Source organism: Coenobita brevimanus, chromosome 87 (genome assembly GCF_032717465.1).
Source record: "Coenobita brevimanus isolate Jiangsu-jjx chromosome 87, ASM3271746v2, whole genome shotgun sequence".
NCBI classification, from domain to species: domain Eukaryota; kingdom Metazoa; phylum Arthropoda; class Malacostraca; order Decapoda; family Coenobitidae; genus Coenobita; species Coenobita brevimanus.
In genome coordinates this window covers 1,590,329-1,612,886 of record NC_137040.1, presented here as the reverse complement: position 1 = coordinate 1,612,886, position 22,558 = coordinate 1,590,329, and the positions used below count along the sequence as shown (strand labels likewise).

The 22,558-nt window shown below is 41.3% G+C and overlaps 1 protein-coding gene across 5 annotated transcripts in view; it reads right to left on the bottom strand.

Moving 5' to 3' along the window:
- Positions 1 to 840: 840 nt before the first annotated feature.
- LOC145411009 (uncharacterized) overlaps positions 841 to 22,558 on the bottom strand; it is a 49,866-nt gene continuing 28,148 nt past the window's right edge. For 2 of the 5 annotated variants that reach the window (XM_080281072.1, XM_080281068.1), the window contains exons 2-5: positions 13,703 to 13,793; positions 11,937 to 12,788; positions 10,353 to 10,529; positions 841 to 1,394 (exon numbers count right to left, since the gene is read on the bottom strand). In XM_080281072.1, the coding sequence (XP_080137198.1) occupies positions 1,014 to 1,394; positions 10,353 to 10,529; positions 11,937 to 12,788; positions 13,703 to 13,783 (1,491 nt within the window). In that variant the 5' untranslated portion in view covers positions 13,784 to 13,793 and the 3' untranslated portion in view covers positions 841 to 1,013. Of the gene's footprint in view, positions 1,395 to 2,170; positions 3,183 to 10,352; positions 10,530 to 11,936; positions 12,789 to 13,702; positions 13,794 to 21,873; positions 21,963 to 22,558 lie in introns of those variants that run through there. The other 3 variants (XM_080281071.1, XM_080281069.1, XM_080281070.1) reach the window with 3 other exon arrangements.

Below are 22,558 nucleotides of genomic sequence, written 5' to 3'. Positions count from 1 at the left end.
GAATGCCCAGTTGTAACACTTAAAACTTCATTAAATAACCTGTTTCTTAAACATGCTATGCACATGTCCATTCCCCATTCTTTCTCTATTAAAAGCCTATAAAATCACCTCATTCCATCCTAATAATACATTAAAGTACATATAAAATTTGATATATATCTATATATATACATATGGTACAGCAAATATAGCCTTCTGGAGTATAAAATGTCAATGAATGACAGATCCTGGAGGGAGGGTGAGTCTCTAGGTGGCTTGGAGTTTCAGCCCAACCAGGAGACTGTGTTAGCACTCTCTGTACAAGGACCACATAAGTATTTACACCAAAGTAGCATCACGGAAGCTGCACTCAGCTAAAGTAATCCCTAGAACATTAAACTTCATTATTGTACATATATGCGAATACAAAACTAATATCGGACGGCCGTACCCGTGTTGACAAAATGTAGCGAGAAGGAATCCATGTGTTCATACCTTAAACATTTAGTTGTAGTATCTCATACAAGAGATTTCACAGGTTGCTCTATATAGTGAGCAGCTTAAAGCCAGTTATTATTATTTTGTCCAGTCTTTGTCACTGTAATTAAATGTTTATTATAAACATTGTGTTACACCACAGGCAAAGTAATGTAATTGGCTGGCTGAATATGCTTAGCTGGGGGTGAGGGGGTCAGTGCGCCAAGCCATGGGGTTGTATTCTTGTCTGCTTAGGAGAATCCCCAGCACCTCTTCCTTACCAGTTTATTTCAGCATATGGCACATTAATATTCTGTTGATGTTATTTATACCAATCATGTCAGTACAGTATTAAAAAGACAAATAATATACTATACACTGGCAATGTGTAGTATGCAAAATAAACTGGTATGGAAAAGGTGCTAGAAAACTTTCTAAGCCGATGAGAATACAGGCCATGGTCGGTTGGGGGGCGCTGAGGTAGGATCGCTCAGCCAGCAAGCTCTGCCACCAGCCTCAGGGGTCACTGTGTGGTTGGCGTTCTGGTCGCCCGTGATTCATATCTTCGGGAAAAAAGGATAAGGCACGTATTCAGACATAACGTGGCAGGACTTTTCAAGATGTTTCTCTAAGTGAGCCTTCTGCTTGAATCCCCGACCACACTGCTGGCACTTGAAGGGTCGTTCGCCAGTGTGGGTGCGCAGATGTACTTGTAGATTGGATTTTCGCTTCTTGGGGAATTGCTTACCACAGATGGGACAGGGTAAGATTTCCTCGACATTAACACTGCCTTCCTGTCCCCAGAGTGCAGAAGGGGGCATCAGCATGGGGCCAGAGAGTAACGGGGAAGAGTGAGAAGGCTGCAGACTGCTGTGACCCTGTGGACTCAACATCTCTGGGTCATCTCGCTTCCCCTTGGACTTTGCTGACAAATCCTTCTGAAACAAGGGGGAAATTTGGATCAGGCACTGACTAAATGCTGGTATTCTGCCAGTCCATGCACCCCCACCTGCCAGAAGGAATCACCACTTGCCACCATCAAAGCCAGCACCCACATGCCTCACAAGCTGATACATTGGCAAGTAAGGGAAAAGTTTGAGCATTTATTACTCCATGAACTAACCTTTGCCACCTCATTACTATTGGGACTTGAAAACCTCCCTCTAGTATGTATAGCTGTATATCTTATGTGTCAATAGTGGCAGAATTAAGGTAGTTAATAATTAAGAACTAAACTTAGTAGCAATAACATTCCTTTTTCATGAATAGCTGTCTAGATAGGTAATCTAGCTTAAAGTTCTATGTATATGTTTTTCGCCATATATCTGTGATAGAAAGGTCTGTCTTCCTGGTCTGCAGTCACATTCAATACAAGTCTGAGGTCCTTGTTCCCAGCTTGTAGGGAGTGATGAATACCTAACTTGGTCAAGCTAAAAATATGACACTAAATAAATGTGTCATTTTCCCATTGTGGTAGATCCTACATACATCTGACTTCAGGTCTCAGCAAAACTGCTTACATAATAATTCTTAAGTAACAGGTGGTTGAAAATGATGTTAAATGTGAAAGCAGTATGCTGTTTGAGGTACAGAGCCATTATAAATTGCATTGCCATGTAACAGTACATTAAAGTCTCTATTTACGTTTACACTAGCAGCTATTCTTACTGTACCAAGGATTTCTTCACTAAAAAACTAAAGAGGATTTCATTCATTTATTGTGCATTTCTTACAACTTATTTTATTAGCAAATAAATATGATTACATATACAAATTTGTATAAACGTTTGTGACCAAGTTGTGGTGTAAATTAAGTATTTATTTAGTATGATATACTGAGATAAAATGTTCTCTATAAAATAATGACTTTGGTGATTAAGTAGATTAAGCCATAATAGCCAACATATACACATTTTGAGAAATAAATTTGAGACTAAATTTCATTAAAGCAACTTGATTATATTATAAAGTTCATAAAACTATAAAAACTCGTCAACTGTACACACAAGCTCGTCACTCTGCTCAGCAGCTGGATGTGTCGTCATACAGGTAGTCATTATGCAAAATTAAGGCAGACAAGTGTTGAGAACAACAAAGACCCTGATTTGATTTGGTTGTCAAGGGCCTGTATTCTCGTTGGTTAAGGATCCCTAGCACCTCTTCCTTACCAGTTTTTACTTCTTGAAGCACATTAATATGTTTTTGTATGTATGGAAACTATGTCGATAATATAAAGACGTAACCAACACGCTAGGTGATGTTAATGTGTAATACACAAAACAAATTGCTAAGGAAAAGGTGCTAGTAAGCCTCCTAAGCCACTGAGAACACGACCCAAGGAGCAAAGGTGACCGCGCGGCACACAAGGGGGGTTGCCGCTCCCCACTGGCCAACCCCTAGCTCCTGTCTGGTTGGGGTTTCTCGGTCCAGCTGACTTGGTGTACATTGCGCACATGGTGGTACAGTGTGCCTGTCTGAGCAAAGCTCTTGCCACATACATGACATTTGTAAGGTCTCTCTCCTGTGTGTGTCCGTCTGTGCTCTATCAAGTATTGATTCAGAGTGAAACTCTTGCCACAGATGTCACATATGTAAGGTTTAAAGTTTATGTGGCTGCGGTAGTGCCGCTTGAGTGAACCCAGCACTTTGAATTCCTTCTGGCAGATGGGACATTTCAGCCCATGACCCAGCAGCTGCTCGCTAAGGACATGAGGAGGTGGGCGACCCTGCAACAAGAGAGAGTGGCACTTTAGTAGCTTGTCTGGGCCAGGTAGAGGGCAGGAGGGGGCAGGCTCCTCCACCCACCATGGCACACTCTCACCGCCAATTCTACCACATCACACGTGCCACAAAGCCTCGGCTGGTGCGAGTGAGCCGACCTGACAACTTCATGCGGGTGCCGGTGAGTCTACAACAACATCTACAGCACTCAGGGTGGGGCAAGTGGCGGGTCAGGATCCACAGAGGGTGGCCACCAATGGCTTGGCCATCTCAGAGGATCAGAAGGGAGGAGGTGACTTGAAAATAGCCCTGAATGAAACTGCTCTTCATTTGCTCACTTGAGTTTCACCAATTTTTATTAATCCAGTATACATGCAGAATCTCCTCATATAGATATAAATGATAAAGAATGCTATTATATTGAAAAACAGGTTCATCTTTAACTGGATAACTGAAGAACTGCTTTTACATGTTTGTAAACACCTGCATGCACAGAAAGTTCCAAACTTTGTTAAATATATGGCATACAGTTCAGTCACCTACGAAACTAATAATATTATACAATAATGCATTGTACAGTACTCTTGTTTAAAAATTTTACTGAATTGTATTTTTTAAAACTGTGACTTACAACATACTGAATTGCATTTTTATTTTAATATGACTTACAATATACTGTACCGGTACTGAATTGCATTTTTACTTCAATATGACTTACAACAGACTGAATTGTATTTTGGTTATTGTAGTGTCACATACAACATTATGAATTGTATTTTTTATTTTCATATGACTTACAACTGTATAAAATTACAGTAATTATGAAACATGTTTTATCAGACAGTTTTTCTAAACTCCACCCCTTGACAATACTTAATATCATCACTCTATACTCTCCTTCTAGAGCGCATAATACAAGCACCTCCAAAGAGACCTCCACAACCTTATCTGACAGTTTGCCCATCAAGCAGGTGATGCTATGTCAACAGTCAGTGGCAGCCCTATTGTCAATTCACCAGTCATGAGGTAAGCTCAGGCTTCATTACTAGTCAAGTTCAGAATCAACTCGGTACCTATTTGTAACTGGTCAGGTATGTTTGTGTGTGACCGTCAGTGCATCAAATCATTGACGTAAATAAAGTTACTGTGATGACATTTAGAATCCTTATGACTGAAAAAAATATAAATAAAAAAAAAAAATAAATAAATAAATAAATAAAGCTATGTCATGGGAAAGTGCAAAATGGTTCAAGTTAAGTTGTGCATGAAATAACATCATGATCATCATGCAATACAAAACAAGTGATAATCAAATTTTCGGTATCCCAACTACATTATTGCAAAAGTGTCAGTAACAATATATTGTATATAAAACTTACCATTGGAAAAATATTAATTAAAAAAAAAAAAAAAAAAATACAAAAGATGTGGTGGATTAGCATAAGATAATTTCCCCTGTGATGTGGTGACATGGTTTATTGATACTAGTGGTACCTCTGGGCTATTTTGTTCAGCTTTTGCAAGACCTTTTGTGAATGGGTTAATGAAGAATCTTTCTAACAACTACAGTTCCAAAAGTCGGTTTTGAATTGAATATCATCTAGAGGTAGCAAGAATAAAAAATGTCACTGCCATCAAGGGGTTAAGCAGCTTAGAGTTTAGTAAAAGTTAAATAAAGATCCGTAGCCCAACAATTATATGTACATGTAAGTTGCTGCAACTGTACAGTACAAAAGACATGGTTTTTGAACAGAGGATAATAATAAAGATGTTACTCTGTACCTGTACCTGTTTGTGCCATTATACTCTACAGTCATCATTGTTGTCATCATTATGAGCATCTTAACCAATTTTCCAACTGTAAGTGATATAGGTCATATGTCAACCGGCTCCCTCAGACTTGAGTACATTTTAAACAATAGGTAATGCTCTGTAAGGTTTGTAGGGTTCAAAATGTGTTTTCTGAAATTTATTTGTGTACTTTACTTGAGAACATCTTTACTCTAAAACCACTTCTTACATTAAGCAGCTTTTTTTTTCTAACATGTAACGCATTAACAGTTGTCTTCTGTGTATGGTGTCCTTTTTTATTGCTATTTTTTGCCTTCAGGTCCACATTAAGTTTCACTGGTAGCTGCATATCAAGCTGATTTGCCAGTTGTATGGGAGAAGTTATGATACTGTATTTTGGAACACATCCTTCACTACAAATGAGGACTGCTTGAACTTTAATGGGTTCAAAGAAATGCAGATGGAATGATTGCACATGAAATGTTTCAATAATTTTCCAAGAATCACAGTGTGGAAGATATATGCCTGCAGGATGATCTGAGATGTGATCAAGTTGGGTGAATGAATTATGTTCTGTATTGTACGGAGGAATACATGATAGTGGTTTGCCATCCCTCCTTAACTTGATAAATGATGACCTAGTTATATAGTAGATATTTTGTGAAGTGCATCAGTAGACAAGTGCAAAAGTACTGAACTGAACAGATATAGGAGATCAGGGTCCTCCTATAGGGCTTTGCTAAAGTCAGTGGGAACAAAGCACCTCCTTTATGAAAATCCTTAGTGACTGACATAATGTTTGCATGTAGAGGTGCTTCCACATCTAAAAAATACTCCCGAATATGTCCAGATGGTTCGGTCGGTGAGGTCATGCTAGGATTTGTGGGGCTTAAATGGTGGATGAATGAATCTCGGATCCATTGCACTGGGCTTGCTGTTGATGGTTCTACCTCTGTTGTACTTTACGTTTGCTTTTCTGGACCCTTGCTCCCCCTAATGCGAACAGATCAGGATAGTGATTAAGTATGTCCCATGTTACTGGCAACTTTGTTGATAATTCTCCCAAGTTTATGCTTCCTTATTGTTACTGTATATCTGGATGTTGTCCGCCATAGTTATTATTGGGAAATATGATTTGGATGATGATTATTATCATCTTTGCATGTTGCCTTGTGTCATTCCCAGTAAGAAGATATTACAGAAACATTTACTTCACTTAATATTACAGTACTTATGAGAGGACTGTCTGGCTTATTATTTTTCCTGTACTTCAATGAAATGGAGGGATGGAGTAGAGAGGTATATGAGAAAGGGGGGTGTGAGCTCGGGGCAGGGCAGTGAAATGGCGATGGACAGGGCAACAATTTGTTTGTGGCCACCCCTTACAGACTTGAGGCATCTGGCAATAGATAGATAGATGGAGAAAATTTTTTGTAGTCCAATAACAGGAATTCTGCTACCTTCAACACTCATCTTATGGTGATTTTTCTATTTTGTCCTTATGACCATCAGATGATTTTATTTAGTTTCAGAGACAGACCTCCTATAGAAGAGGTTAAAAACATCTCCAGTAACCTGTTCAGCAGAACGATGATTTTTTGCATATTATTTCTGCTACCACCAGACAATTTTAAGCAACTTAAGAGAGCTTCGCATAACCTGTATATATATATATATATTATTTATTTATTTTTTTTTTTTCATGAAAATTTTCATGCTCATTTCCCGTCCTGATACCATCAAGCATCAAAATGTTACTGTAAATGGGTCACAGAAATGTTAGCTTCTGGTACTAGATTACTTCAATTCAAAATTAAAGTTTGTGACTCTGAGTAATATATCAGATAAATATGCGCCTTCCCCCACAACTCCAGAACACTGTATTGTGAAAATTATGCAGTTATAGATGATACTGAATTTGGCAGCCAGTTAGCAAATGTCACTTTACTGTTATTATTATTAAGAAAATGAGCCATGTATTTCATTTGTCACTGCAGCTTTGAAAATTCTCTGCTCTACCCCACACAGTATTCAACACTGACTCTTAACTAATATTCAGTCCTGGGAATTTGATCACAAGTAGTAACAGCTTTGTACTGCAACTTAAAATGTTAAAAAATGTAATCCTCATTTTAATTCTTCATACACTAAAGTTGATTTCTCTCATACTGTAACCAGTGTTCAGTGGTAATTTCCAGATTAACCCCTTTGACCCTGTGCTGTATTTTGCACATTATTCTTGTTGCCTTCCAATGGCTTTATTAGTCTTGGGGAGCAGAATCAGGTTTTGAAGGAGTTAATGGACAGTTTCCATTGCCATTACTACAAATGGTCTCCCCAGAAGTTACCAAAATTGTGTGAAAGTTCCAAGATTAAAATGAAAATTTGTCATCAGATTGAAGGGGTTAATGTACTTTTAGATAGCTCGGTCCCTGGTTCTACAACGTACCATACAGTAATTAACTACTCTTAAATACCAGTGGCTTGCATTGTTTCTCTCTGTAATATAAATCAGTGCCCCCCCCACCCCCCAGAGGCTGTGCTTAGTACTGTGTTCATTGTTCTCCCACATTTGTGCAATCTTTCTACTCTTGGATCCTGCCTATCCAGTGTGATATGGTGTGCTACTATCATGATCTATGCTGAGGTAGTCTCCTATAGCTTGCAACAATTCTTCTCTCATATAATCTGTATTTTATTACTGTATAGCAATTCCTTGTTAATAATCTCCATTTTACTTTCTTTTTTGTATTCAGTACTGTACATGGTAAATGAGAAAAAAATGTACCCATTAAAAGCTACAGTACTACATATATAAATGAACTGCTAATTTCACTCAGTTTACAGGCACCAATTTGGTAGAAAATGTTGTAATACCTTGGAAAGGAACACATCCCTGACGTGTAATAATGACTGCGAGTGTATGGAATTCACCAGTTTTTCATTCTGTACCCTCACAAGTACTGTACAAAGAAAATCATAGTTGCCAACATTTATTACCTTGCTAGACTAGGTGCTGTCTTTCCTTCCATTTCCTTCTTGTAATCCCTTTGGCCCAAGGACATTTTTTTACTTAACACATGTTGCTACAATAGTGCAATTAGTTACTGTACCTCAACAAAGATCTCTAACCTCATTCAGTTCAACTGCTGCCTAAGTGTAGTTAGATTAGATTGTCAGTTTGGGTAGAGTATCTCACTTAAGCCATGTAAAATAATTTGGTGGTAAGAAGTGTAAAATATAACTGACATCAAACTGAACTGGTTAACCGTTTCATTGCAATGCCATCTTCATTTTATTTGTGCTACCACCAATATAGGAGACAACTCTTGACGTGAATGGGCTAAATCTGTTTAGCCAGACTTGAGACCATATAATCTTTACCCTTTCAGTGCTTAGATTTCTCTTGAATAAATAAAACAGTCTATAATTAGCCTAAGTAAAAACCCTAACTGTATTTTTAGCAAAGAGGTCGTTCTCCAGATAGTTTATGGAGCCTCTGATAGCTAGGATTTCTCTTCACTGAGCAATATCATCTTGTGCTAAGACTGAATGAAGTATCTGAAGTGCAGGTCTGTAGTAATGTCTGCTTAGGACTGAATGTTTCATAAATAAATTTCTAGCACTGAACTTTTACCACATGTACCCAGTACCTGATTACCGTATTCATAATATAGCCAGGATTCTGGGTGCTTGAATGATGAGTGAATGGAAGAATGGCCCAATGAACTGGGCAAATATGAGCCATCGGGATGTTGCTACTTCTCACTCTGCCCTAGGGTGGGAAAGGAGGTCTGGATGATGATGACTTTAAATAAATGGTGATATAATCTCCTAATACTTCTTTTGGAGTGGGGGGGGGGGGAACCTGAGACTAAGCTACTGTAGTCCAGTACAATACGGTAACGTTTTCTATATGATGATTTATTACTTAAATTTATTTTTGTTAGCTACACATGACATTCAGTTTTTGGAAAACTTCTAATACAAAATGCATTAATAATGACTATATTTAACCCTTCCAATATATTCAATAAAATCATCTGAACATTGAAAGAATAAAATACTAAGTAGAAGATGTATTTGGAGTGAAGAAGCTAACCTTTACATGATGATGACTGGCTATCATTTATTCTTGGTACTGACGAGATAATTTCATGCAATGCAGGAAAAACACTCGTACTGAACAGGTTAATAAAAGTTTTAGGCAATGCTTCCATTTCTGAAATTCTCTCCCAAACTGAATAAAGTTGTCAAGAGGTAGTATGAACAAGATGTAAAGCTATGAGCAAAAGTTTACCAACAGTTCTCTGCCAGTACTGTGTCCTCCTCCATTTCTCATACCTCCTCAAACAACAGAGTATCTTTCCTTCCCATACTCTTTTGTGGTCTGCTTCATATTAGCATCACATAATAATAGTTCATGTAGCACCTTCCACTGCCTCAGCTGGCCAAGAGCTGTCAACAAACTGTCTCTTAACTATACCAAATACAGTATCAGGAAGTGAGGAGGTTCAGAGTATATGGCCAACTTAACTTATATATCCTTTGTTCAAAAACCAAGTAAGCATAATATTCATTACCTTTAATACTTACTGACTACCTGTATATCTTAGCACTCTTAAGCCAAAAGAAAAATTAGTCACACACCAACATGCATCCCCAAATTATGTATGGTATCATGCATCTATCAGCCATATTCTCTTTTTAAAATATAAATATGTACAGTACAGTACAGTAATTATACAAAATTAGTACAGTAATTAATTTTCATATGCCCAGTAATAAAATATACGATTACTCTTTCACCTTACTTGGCCCAGATTTTTCTTTCTGTAACTTATTTCATGCCGCACAGTGGCAGTAAAAACAATTCTGCAGCTTTGCATCCTTTCCGTAAGACTTTTTCCAGACTATCATCATAGTCTAGTGTTAGTCTTTTGTTCCAACTTAGCATTCAAGGTGGAGAGATGGAAATTTAGGCCAAGTTACAGTAAAATATATTAATTACTTGCATTACAGTCATTTGTAGTAAACCCTCTGATACTCTTTTTTTTTTTTCCATGATATAACAACTGAGATCACAATCAGGCAGTCCTCATTATATGAATGGGCTGTGTTCAGTATCACAGCTTTGATCAGTGTACTGTAGTTGGTACTGTAAAGTGGGGGAATTGAAAACTCAGCTTTATAATATGCTGCAGAACTTTATTAGGCAAAATATTTTACTGTGGACTTGGTAGGGAAAAAAAAAAATTACTTATGATGAGAACTTATCTGTATCTGTACTGTATTCATTAAATAATTTATCATTCCAGAATATGGCTGCAGACATAATAGAAACAGACCCAACCAGTACCTGACAGAACCAAAACCTTACTCACCAGAGCTGGGTCCAAGGAGGTAGGGAGACTAGAGTTGGAGCAAGAGTTGGGTGGGGGGATGTCAAGCGAGTGATGCTGCTCACCCCCACTGCTCGCATCCCCCATATCACTCCCGGTGCCACTCTCTAGCCCCCAGTCCTCCTCCTCCTCGTCTATGGAGATGTCCTCTTTCACAACCTGCATGGGGAGACAGTTTCCAATCAGAGGTGAGTTGTGGGTGTGATGTTGGCTGTACGAGTATAAAATGTGTGGGTGAAGGTTATGGTAGCGTGCTTTGGGCAGGTGTCATTCTGGTGTGCTTTGCTTTTATGGGTGTGGGTGTAGGTTATGCTGATGTGATGTGGCTGTATTGATGTCAGGGTGGATAATGTTGGTGTAGTGTGTATTATTATGGTGTAGTTGTAATGGTGCATGTGTGGGTATAGGTTACTGTGGTGTAGGTGTGGGTTGGTTTGGATTGGCCATACTGGTGTGGGTGTGGTTTGATGTGGCTGGATTGGTGTAGGTGTGGTGATGTTATATAGGTACAGTATTGTGTATGTGTGAGAGTGGGTTGTGATCACTGTTTGTAGTGAAGGTTATTTGAGTGTTAACTGTTATGTTCATGTGTTGATGTTGTATTGGTATATAACTGTGTGTTGTGGCTCTGTAGCTGTAAGTTATGATAGTATGTAGTGTAGGTATGGTGTGAAGGTTAGGTGCGAGCTATATTAGTGATGGCATATGCTGTGTGGGAGTTCTGTTATTTTGGCAGGGATTTTCATTCTTTTGCTGCTTACTTCTCACAGCTAAATGGCATAACAAGACAATATTACAGCTCTGCATCCTTTCACTAGTACTTCATTGTAACTGGCACCATACCCTGATGTTAATCATACCTCAGCATTCAACATGAAGAAGTGAAAATTTTTGATCTAGTCCAAGTTGGCAGAGTATAGGAGTGTATAATCATGTAGTGGTATGGGTCTAGATATTGTAAGAGTTATGTAGTTGGTCCTGTTCGACAGTGTTTGTGTAGTGTACTTATCATTGCTCAAAAAAGTATCCTTACTCGCATGAATGCAGGACTCCACAATGAGTAGAGCGATTTGAACAATGATGGTATTCCATATTTTGTCATCCATTGTGTCAGCATGACTCGTGTCACTTTAGTAAGGACACTTTTTTGAGCCATAGTACATACAGTGAATAGCTGTTGAAGGCTATGGTAGTATGACTTTTATTCTGTGTGTGTTTGATAAATACGTTTGGTGTTGGAGATGTGGTTGTACCGTTGTAATAATGGGCTTTGTCAGTGTAGCTGGGTGGCTGTGGTTTGGTGGTGGTGTATTTATTAGTTTATACTGTGTTATGTGGATGGTATGTGGGGAACTAATTTATAGATATTAGCCTAATACTGTATAGTGTCTCGAGAGGGGCTGAACTGAAGGATAAATAATGACTGCATGAATGTCAATAAAATTTGATGTAATGAGGACCTGCAGTTCTACTGCTGTACTTTAAAATATAAAGCAAAATACAGTATACCACAAATGGGTGCAATATACAGTATCACACAGTCAACAGAAAAGCAAGTCAACTCACCACTTCGTCTTCTGGTTTGGAGGCTGAGGGTCTCCATGATGGGCCAGGGACGGGGTCAGAATCCTCACGCACCTTCTCTAGGGAATTGAGGTCTGTAGGGCCTATGGGCAGAGGGGAGCGGGGTGGCTGTGGGGTGTGGGGAGGTTGTGGAGTGCTGGACACCCGTTTGTGGCGGTCGTCTGGCGAACATTGATGGTGTGGCTGTTGATGGCCCTGGTCTGGAGAGGCTGAATGTGGCGCTCCATCAACATGAGGGTTGTCAGATTGGGAAACAGATGAGGATGAAGACTTTTGAGAGAGGTCGTATGGACTGTTGGGTTCTTGAGGGGACATGCCTGGACCATAAGCCATCCCCAAACCCCCTCCTCTCCCACTTACACTGCCTACTCCTCCTCCACTGCCTCCACCACCACCACCGCCACCACCACCACCGTCGCCTCCACCACCTCCAGACACATACTCTGGTTCCCTAAGTTTCTTGCGCTTTGGGACTGGACTGGCTGCTGGTTCTGGGGGTGGTCTAGGAGTGGACACTTCCCTGTGAGGTGGCCTGTCGGCTTTTCGGACCTGTACTGGGTCATCGGGTACAGCTAGACCTTTGACTTGAAGACCCTCTGCAGTCTTTATTAGCGAAGCCAAGTTGTGATGTGGCACATTGACTTCCCCTCGGTACATGAAATCCAGGAGTGCTTCCAGATCCCGCGCAGATACATCCTTCATGAAGACAATTGGATGTTTGCAGGGGTTCTTGGTAAACATCTCCTTGAAGTAGTCGCTGCATGTGGAGAGCACAAACTTGTGTGCGGGGTACTGCTTCCCCCCACATGCCAGCGTCACATCGATGAATACTTCCTGTTGAGGGAGCCACCGCCAACATGAGGCAGCGAGTGGGAAAGAAAGAAGGAATTAGTGTTGGAATATAATATGCGGTACGGCAGGTAGTTTATGATTTATGAAACTTTATTTTTTAATATTAGCCTCAGTAATTTGATGTCTCATTTTGGCAGCCTAGGTGAGTTAGTACAGAATTTTGAATTTCTTGTGATGAAGGGACTAACAGTGTCAAATTTCATCACTGTGAGGTTGGCTCTCTTGGGCTGAATAGTCTTGGTGCAAAAGTAACAAAAAAAGAGCTATCATTCTCCCCCAAAGGTTAAATTTTTGAAACAAATATGCAACATTTCAAGGAACAGATGACAAAGAAGACAAAACATGAAAAAGTGAACAGAAAATAAAGGTTTAGAAAAAAAAAAACTAAGTGAAAACAAAAGGCCCATATAGTGGCAAAGAGATGAAAAAGAACATAAGAAGAGAGGATAACTGCAGTAGGCCGGTTGGCCCATGCTAGGCAGCTCCTAGAAGAGTAACTGAACTACTAGAATGAGATAAGGATAGCAAAGAAGAAGGCTCTCCCCCGCCCTCCAAACCCTCCAGCCGAAGCCTGCAGGAAAAAGTCAGAAAGAACACCACGCCGTATAGAAAAACTGGCGTGGACATTTTACAGGAAAGTGTGAAAGGAGAATAGAGACTATCATAGTGTAACCTGAAAGGATTTTTTTTTTTTTTTTTTTTTTTTTTTTAGACTGAAGGACAAGAGAGTAAAGTAAAAATGATGCAGCTACAGACAGAGAAGCTTAAACACACACACACACACACACACACACACACACAAGCAAAGGCAGGGGACGGGAAGGAGAAAAGCAACAAGCACAAGAGGAGCAAAGAAGGAGAAAGAGAGGAGGGAAGGAGGACTATTTCCAACTTACCTGATCCCTGAGTATTGTGAGGATGTCGGCGAATGTGGACTTGTGATTGTTCCACTTGAGTGACAGGAGTTCGTCTGTCATTGTGTTAAATCTGTGGGAAGGGAGAAATTTATTTATTAGCTGGAATTAAGAAAAAAAAATGCTTGTTAAAGATGTGAGAAATGTAGATAAATATTGGGGAGGGGTGGAGAAAAGTTAGTGCTATAGGAGACAAATGTGCTAAGGGGAGAAAGAATAATCAGTATTAGGGGAGGGGAATATATACAGGGAGAAATGAGGGGGAAACGTTAAGGGCGGAAGAAAAACATTACAATGAGAGCAAAGGAAAAGTTATAAAGAAAGAGAATGTTAGACTGAGACGCTGAAATAACTTGGAGAAAAAGTTTGACTGGATGGGAAGACAACGTTTGAGGGTGACAGTAAAAACGTTAGACGGGACGCAAAAATAAGCTGCAGAAAATGGTTGACGAGGGAGAAAGAAACGTTGGATGGTGTGGGCAGATAATTTTAGAGGGAAGACGATAGATAAGGGAGGGAAAATATTTATGGGGAATGGAAACATTACACAGGCAAAGTTGGAGGGGAAGAACAAACGTTTGACACGATGAGAGAACATTAGATGGGTAGGACATACATGAGGACTAAAACGTTAGATGAAGGAGACAGAGCACACTTGGAAACGTTTGGCTGAGGGGAAAGAACAAAAATTACACGATACCATAGGACACTGGACGGGAAAAAGAGGGTCGCGGAAAAATTTAAATTGAAGGGAGAAAAAAAAAATCGATGAAGAACACACACACACACACACACACACTGGTTCTTGTGCGTCCTCCAGTTACGCATGATGAAATTTTGTGACTTAATATTTACGTATTGAAGGTGAATAAATTCTTTGCTGTCACACTGCATGCATTATGATATATTGAATTGTTTGGATTAAAAAATTCATCACAACCTTAACTGCTACGTTAGGTAACAGATGAGGTCAAATATAATACAGAAGCCAACGAGAAAGAGAGAGAGAGAGAGAGAGAGAGAGAGAGAGAGAGAGAGAGTATAGGGTTGTAGGAAAGAGGAGAAAATAGAGGATTGGGTGAGTGGAGGAAGAGACAAAACACAGAAATAGGAGGTAAAACAACTTTTTCTTACTAGGCCCCAAGGTATTCTTGAGAAAAAAGAAAAGACATCCCTTCACATCCTAGATATTTCGATATTAATAATTATAAACAACTACTGTAGGTTTGTCTTTAATCATATATATATTTCATTTTCCTTTCAGATCCCACTTCGAAGCTAAATGGCGCTCACAAGCCAAGGTATGTGTGAATAATTACGTGTGTTGCCAAATTATATTTATTATTGGCTTGAGGCTCCTGCAAAATGATTCGTCTAGCTACTATTTTATCGTACATTTTTTAAAACGACGGTGTGTGTGTGTGTGTGTGTGTGTGTGTGTGTGTGTGTGTGTGTGTGTGTGTGTGTGTGTGTGTGTGTGTGGGTAAGAGAGAGAGAGAGAGAGAGAAGTGCAAAGCGAGCAGAGGGAAAAATGGACTGGAGGGGGAGGGAAGGGAAGACAGCGTGCAGGTGAGAGAGAGAGAGAGAGAGAGAGAGAGAGAGAGAGAGAGAGAGAGAGAGAGAGCTGCAGATGGTGGGGTCTTGGTGTGTTGGGTATCTATAGGGATGATGGATGGGGTTAGGTAAGGTAGAAGCCAAGGAGAAGAGAGAGGGGATGGGTGGAAGGGGACGGGAAGGGACAGGGAGGGGAGGGTACAAGGGATAAATGGAGGGAACAGTAGGTAGGGCTGAGAGAGAGAGGGGGGGGAGGGGGAGGGACGTGAATAGAGGAGGGGGGGGTAGAACAGAGAAAACGGATGAGATAAAGAAGAAACAAGAAAACTGTACTAAAGAAAAGACTGTGAAATGCCGTGGAAATGAGAGAGAGAGAGAGAGAGAGAGAGAGAGAATGGGTATTAGTGTATAGGGTTGTGGGAAAGTTAGAAGAGAAAGGAGAGGATTGGGTGAATAGAGGAAAAGATAAAAGATAGAAGAGGAGAAGTAGAATGAAAAGTACGAAGAAGAGATGGCAGGGCCATGTGAGGGAAGGGAAGGAGGGTGGAAGATTAAGTCATTGAAGGAATAGTGAATAGTAGGAGAGGAAAAGGAGGGGTCAGAGGAAAAGAAAAGGAAATAGTAAAGGTGGGTGAATGATGGAGTGTGACGGGGGAATGATGGGTGCAAAAGGAGGAGGAAAGGAAGAGTGAAAATGGAGATATGGTGTAAAGGGAGAGGAGGGAAAAGGGGAGAGATCGGAGGAGGCGATAGTAATAGAAGTAAGTTAGCTAGTGACGGGAAGAAGGAAGGTAGAGGTGGAGGAAGGTATGCAAGACTGGTAAAGGAGGAGGGAGAAACGGATATAAGAAGAGATATGGAAAGAGGATGAGTTTAGAAAAGAAGGATTGAAAGTAGGGAGGAGGTGAGACAAAAAAAAAAAGTTGGAAAGTTTGAGGAGATAGGAAAATAAGGAGGGAGGGATGGAGGGACGGGGGAAGGGGTGGAGGTAACCAGGTAACCTTGAGGGCCCGTTTTTTTGTGAGGGCGCAACGCTCCCATTCATGGCCCATGGCACTCCTTCCCTGCTGAAGTGCACATTACGAACACGCACGTACACAGTCATACATACATAGGTACATATCATCATCGTCATCATCATCATCATCATCCAGACCTCTTTTCCCACCAACGGATGGGGTGTGGTAGGGTCCAAATAAAAACTTGAAAGAATGAGAACTACATACATACAGACTACAAAAATTCATAGGCAGATATGCACCATACATATAGACAGTATACGTACACGCATGTAAGACACGCACACATAATATACGGTAATTACATACATGAGTATATACACACATACACGGAGAAAGAAGAAAGGAGGTTGGATGGAAGAACGGAAGCGGGGAATGAAGGGAGGGTAACAAAAAGGGGAGGAGGAGGAGGAGGAGAGGGATGGCAAGGAGGATGAGTAAGAGAAGTAGGGATACAGGAAAATATGGGAGGAAAGGGAGTGGTGGAGAAAGGGAGAAAATTAGGGAGGGATGGGATATTGGAAGGGAGGGGTTGAGGGGAGGGAGATAGGTAGGTAAGGGTGGAGGGGGAGGGGAGAGAGTAGGTAGGGAGGGGTGGAGGGGAGGTAGGGGGATAGTAGGGAGGGGCGGAGGGGAAGGAGGGAGATAGTAGGGAGAGTTGGGAGGAGGGAAGGGAGATACGTAGGTAAGGGTGGAGAGGTAGGTGGAGGTAAGCAGGTAACCTTGAGGGCCCGTGTTTTTGTGGGGGCTCAACGCTCCCATTCATGGCCCTTGGCTCCCTGGCTCCCTGCCTAAGTGGATCTTTCACACACACACACACACACACACACACACATTTATACTTTACATACATACACTGACGCACGTACATAAATACACCATACATGGACTGCATTAACACACATGAACTCTGACTTGCGAATTTAATCGTAAGGGAGACAGAAACGTACTCATACACACATACGCACATGAGCTTCCCTGTGCACATAACCGCGTACCCTTTAGATGACGTAGATAGGGTACATATACATGGTACATACACAAACCCTCATACACAAAGCTTGCTAATAATAAACACGTTGGCAAATCCCTAAGGTACGGTGAGATTACCTGGCCGGCTTTTGTTAACTTTCATCTTTTTTTATATATATTTATTTATTTTTGATCTCTGGACCCTACCTCATCCCTTCCTTCAGTGGGAAATGAGGTCTGGATGATAATGATGGCAGGCGATTTATTTCTCCATCCTAGGTTGGAAAAAGAGATCTGGTTGATGATGATGGGAGACAACTCAGTTCATTTCCCCATTTTTAAGTGGGAAAAAAAGATCTGGTTGTGGATGTTGATGATGATGATGATCGGCGATTTAATTCAACTCCTCATCCATAGGTGGGAAAAGAGATGATAATGATGATGATAATGGCGCCTCAGAGTGAAGAGATTAGAATCAGTCTCCTTTAACCTCGTCAGTGTTCAGATGTCTTTATATGATTTGTACTTGTCACACACTTTTATCCAGCTTAGGAAGGCCGCCAGGGATCGAGAGTTAAAACGCAAGTGCTGAATACAAAGACGTATTTTTTTTATTTTTTTTTTCGCTTCGTTGCCATGGAACTACTTAGATACTTCATTCTGGTTGCTGCTATTTTTTTTTAGTTTGAGGAAATCCTTGCATTAATTTAACCCCTTTAACGTGATTACGTATTAACACTTTCAACACGATTATTTTTTTCTTTATCTCCTGAAGGTCTGCCCCTGTACTCGATGTCTTCCCAGAGCCAACAGAGCGCCTACCGGTAGCGTGAAAGAAAAAGAAAAAAGAAATTGAACTGGAGCGGTCGAGTGATGTATCGTTCGGTGGTAGCAAGAATAAATCGGAAATGTGCGTGAGAGAGGGGGGAGAGAGTCGTCATAATAATACAACTGTCCGGAGAGAGAGAGAGAGAGAGAGAGAGAGAGAGCAACATTTGGCTAGCTCAAAACACAAGCAGGGGACGCCAATGTCAAGGTCCGTTGGGTGTGAATGTCCGCTGATAACGTAAACATCAGACTACGCGCAAAATACACAGAAGGTACCGTACCTATACAATATGCCATATGTACATAGATGCCGTACGTACACACAAGATGCCATGCGTACACACAAGATGCCATACGTACACACAAGATGTCAAACGTACACACGATACCACACATATCCAGAAGGTGCCGTACGTACACGAATAAAATAGTGAGATTGTTTACATATGATGAAACTGGGGTACTCTCACAACCACAATACCAAGCTTGGGGTTACATGAAATTCGTTGAGCCAGAGTTATGAGGTGGGATTGCGTCTCCTTGGTTACCAGAAGCTATGAGGTAGGAATGGGTCTCCTTGGTTACTAAACTTTCAGCTCTTGAGTCTGGCTACACTTCACCATTAACCCATTTGGCCCAGTGTCCTCAGTTTGGGAGGGAAATGGGAATTTTCAAATGATAATAAGTAAGGGAACCCCGGGGTAGGGACCTATGAGCTTCGCGTCTATGTGCCGATAGGCGGAGGGCAGTACGCTTCGTACCCTTCCAGTACAATCCTTCACACGGGAATCCTGGGAGCTGTTGGATTGAACTAACGGTTTAGAGACGCACAAGATCATACTGACATTACTACATGCACGCATTGTTACAGAAATACATACATGCATACGCTACTTGATGCACACAGTCTTACAGAAAAACGTACATGTGTAGGCTACTAGGTTCACACGATCTTACAGAAATACGTACATGCATGGGCTACTAGGTGCCTACGATCTTACAGAAATACGTCCCTGTGTTGGCTGCTGGGCACATGATCAGAGTGACTACATGCATAGGTTACATCATGCACACACTCGTACCCACATACCTGCACGCAACTAAACGCACACGATCGTACAAATTTACCTGCGTACCTATTAGATTCACACGTTCACCAAGTACTTACATGCATACCTGAAGAACACAAGCATAAAAAACGCACATAAAACAAAGCCGTCTAAAAATAACCCAGCAAAAAAGCCACGCCATGCATAGAGGTCGCGCGCGCGCGCGCACACACACACACACACACACACACACACACACACACACACACACACACACGAAATGTAAATCCAAACACGTACGTAGCATATACATAAGCACTTGCCACACCTGTGTACCATCACATAACCATACACACGGTAACCTTGAACACACACACACACACACACACACACACACACACACACACACACACACACACCAAGTACAGTCTTTAATTCCTTCACTGCGAGGGTTCTGTCACATGCTGCCTCTATCGATATTAAGCACCTGCATCCCGAGTACGTTTTTCATTGCTGTCCAGACGATTTTATTCAGCCCAGGAGACTCTGCACTGGAGGGGTTAAATACAGCTTCCATTAACCTCCTCTCTGCTGAGGGGGAGGGGGATTTCGAAGCTAAATAAAATCGCCAGGCAACAGTGATGATAACGCGTCATCGTGGTGAAGTGTTAAGGAGTTACCGGAGACTCTCAAAACCTTCTACTATGGCAGGTTCTCATGTGTGCTGGAGCCAAGACGACTGGTGTGTGTGTGTGTGTGTGTGTGTGTGTGTGTGTGTGTGTGTGTGTGTGAGAGAGAGAGAGAGAGAGAGAGAGAGAACTACTGTAGGTGTTAGTGGTAATAATGTGAGCGTATCCTACTTGCATACTGGCCGCAATAGACTGTTCATTGTAGCAACAAAAGGACTGACATGTCGACCTCATGACTGCTAGGTCATCTGTAAACTGAACGAATCCCGCCTGTCCTGTCTCCCAACAAAATACCTGCATTCACCGCGGTTTTGGAAAATTGTATAAATTGTATAATTAATTTGAAAGTCTGAAGATCTGTAGCTATTAACATTGTTTACCATTCAGCATTATTCATCTCTGGCAGTTTTTCTTTATATGCTCTCGTAATACCATATAATCATAATCATCGATTATCACGAAATAACGATTAAATACTCCGTATTACCATTCAGCGATACTCATGTATGAATTGATGCAATAGACCACGGTATAATGTCCAACTAATAGAACAGCAGAAAATATTAATTAACGCCATTAACCAACCGTATAATTACCCACCCTACAATACTACCATTATTTATGAAGGACTGACGGATACAGTTCATGAAAGCTGTATATACGGTATAATATCCAACGAATATAATGAACGCCGTACAATAAATCACGGACATACGCCGTCCAATGATGTATTAAGGGGGATTGGTACAAGTGTTAATAAGTAATCTCGAACAAAGTAATTTATGATTCACCTATACGGCATAACATCCATCATTTATATAAAGCATTTACACATACAAATAACAAACCCTCTCAACCTTTATTATAACCATCCATCCTTTTGTACGACTACTCCACATTAAGGGTGGGCCATAATGTGAGGTAATAATATTTTAAAGGTGAAGGTGAGGCGCAGTAACCTAGGAAACTATTCTCGAGAGCTAAATATATGTACACATGACCTTGCAGACTTAGGCACACCCAGGTACACGCAGCTTCTCTACCCTGGCCGCGCCCCCCTTGCAACACACATATGTAATTTATCTCAGGACCTCATTTCAACAACATATAAATGGCTGGAACTGAAGGAATAATAGGTTGGCTGGAAGTGGCATTTTGAGCGGCGTCATGGTTCCGTGCGATAACAGCTGTATATCACAATTTATACGGGATGGCATTTCGTGGGATTGGTCATGGACGTGTGGCTTTCTGTTATGTTTACTCAGCGTTACATGCCGTTCTGTCGTTTTTCTATAATTCGTAAAGACTTTATAAATTAAAACTCATTTCTAGCAGTGTTTTAGATTATCAGACGAATGGCGAGAGATTGATAAATGGAAGGAGACGGGGAGGGGGGGGGGGAGATAAAAGATTGTGACGGGAAAATTCAAAGGCTTTCTTTCTCTTCCCCTGCCTACATCCTCTCTCCTTTATTCCTTCTTCCCTCCCTCCAAACAGCTGCCACGCATCACACATTTCAGCAACGCAACGTCACGAGCTAAGAGGGAGGGGAGAGAGAGGGGGTGGGAGGGAGGTAAGAGACAAGTAAAGTAGGGGAGGGAGGGAGGGGGAGAGGAAGAGAGGATAGGGGGAATTCATGAGGAGAGAACGTGGGGGAGGGAGGGGAGGACGGGCCGGGAGTGAGAGTTGCCAATACCGACAATTTTGTCCATTCAAAATTACAACACATTATTCAGTACATCATCGCAGTTCACTCTGATCACACTTGGAAAAATGCACTTCATTCTTTCCGCTGAACGGTATGTATAATGAAAAAGGTAGTTGTTAGTAATGGCAATAAACCAACACCAACCCATTTTTCTTTCACTCTCTCGCTGCGCCAGATGGTTTGGTGGTGATGGCGGAGGTACGATAACGCTCTCGGTACACACAGCTGCCTCTTCCCTCCCCCTCCTCTCCCCCCTCCCCTTTCCCTCTACACCACAGATCTGAACTGAATAATCTTGCCTCATCACACTCATCTGTACACAAGCGATAATCACCATTTGGGACGAATATCACACTAATCACATCACTTCAGAACACGAAGAGGGGATTTTTTGGCGGGAACACATCTGTTTCACAAAGGGGATTTGAGCGAGTGTGTGTGTGTGCACCCCCTCTGCGCACGCACGCACACGCACATCTGTCGCCGCTCACCACTCGCAACGGACTGGCATCGGGCCTTGTACACACACAAACACACACACACGCACACACACCAGTTACGTTACAGGAACAACAAAGTGGGATGGTAATGGGAGGGGGAACTAGCTAAATTTGGGGACATAGGAACATTTACCAGATCCCAAGAACGTTTATGTCACCGCTGCAAAAAACAAAGCCATGACAGATGTTTGATGCGTTCGTGAGGGGAATTACAAAGTCCCTGCGTTATAGGAACCAATGCCAAATTTACCAGTAACGTTTGGCGTCAACCCTAGAAACAGCAGATCGAAAAGACATGTTTGGTGCGTTCGTAGGTGGGAAAATAACCAAGTAAAAGCAGATATGGCGTACTGTACATAAATAAATAAATGAAATAAACGAATAATGAGTGGGAGTGCATTGTGTGTATACGGTAGGTGACCAGAGTGGATTGTAAGGCTTCAGTAAACATAACTGGACATAGATACGTACTCAAAAACTGCAGTCTTGGTACGAAACGCTTTCTACACTTGACAAAAA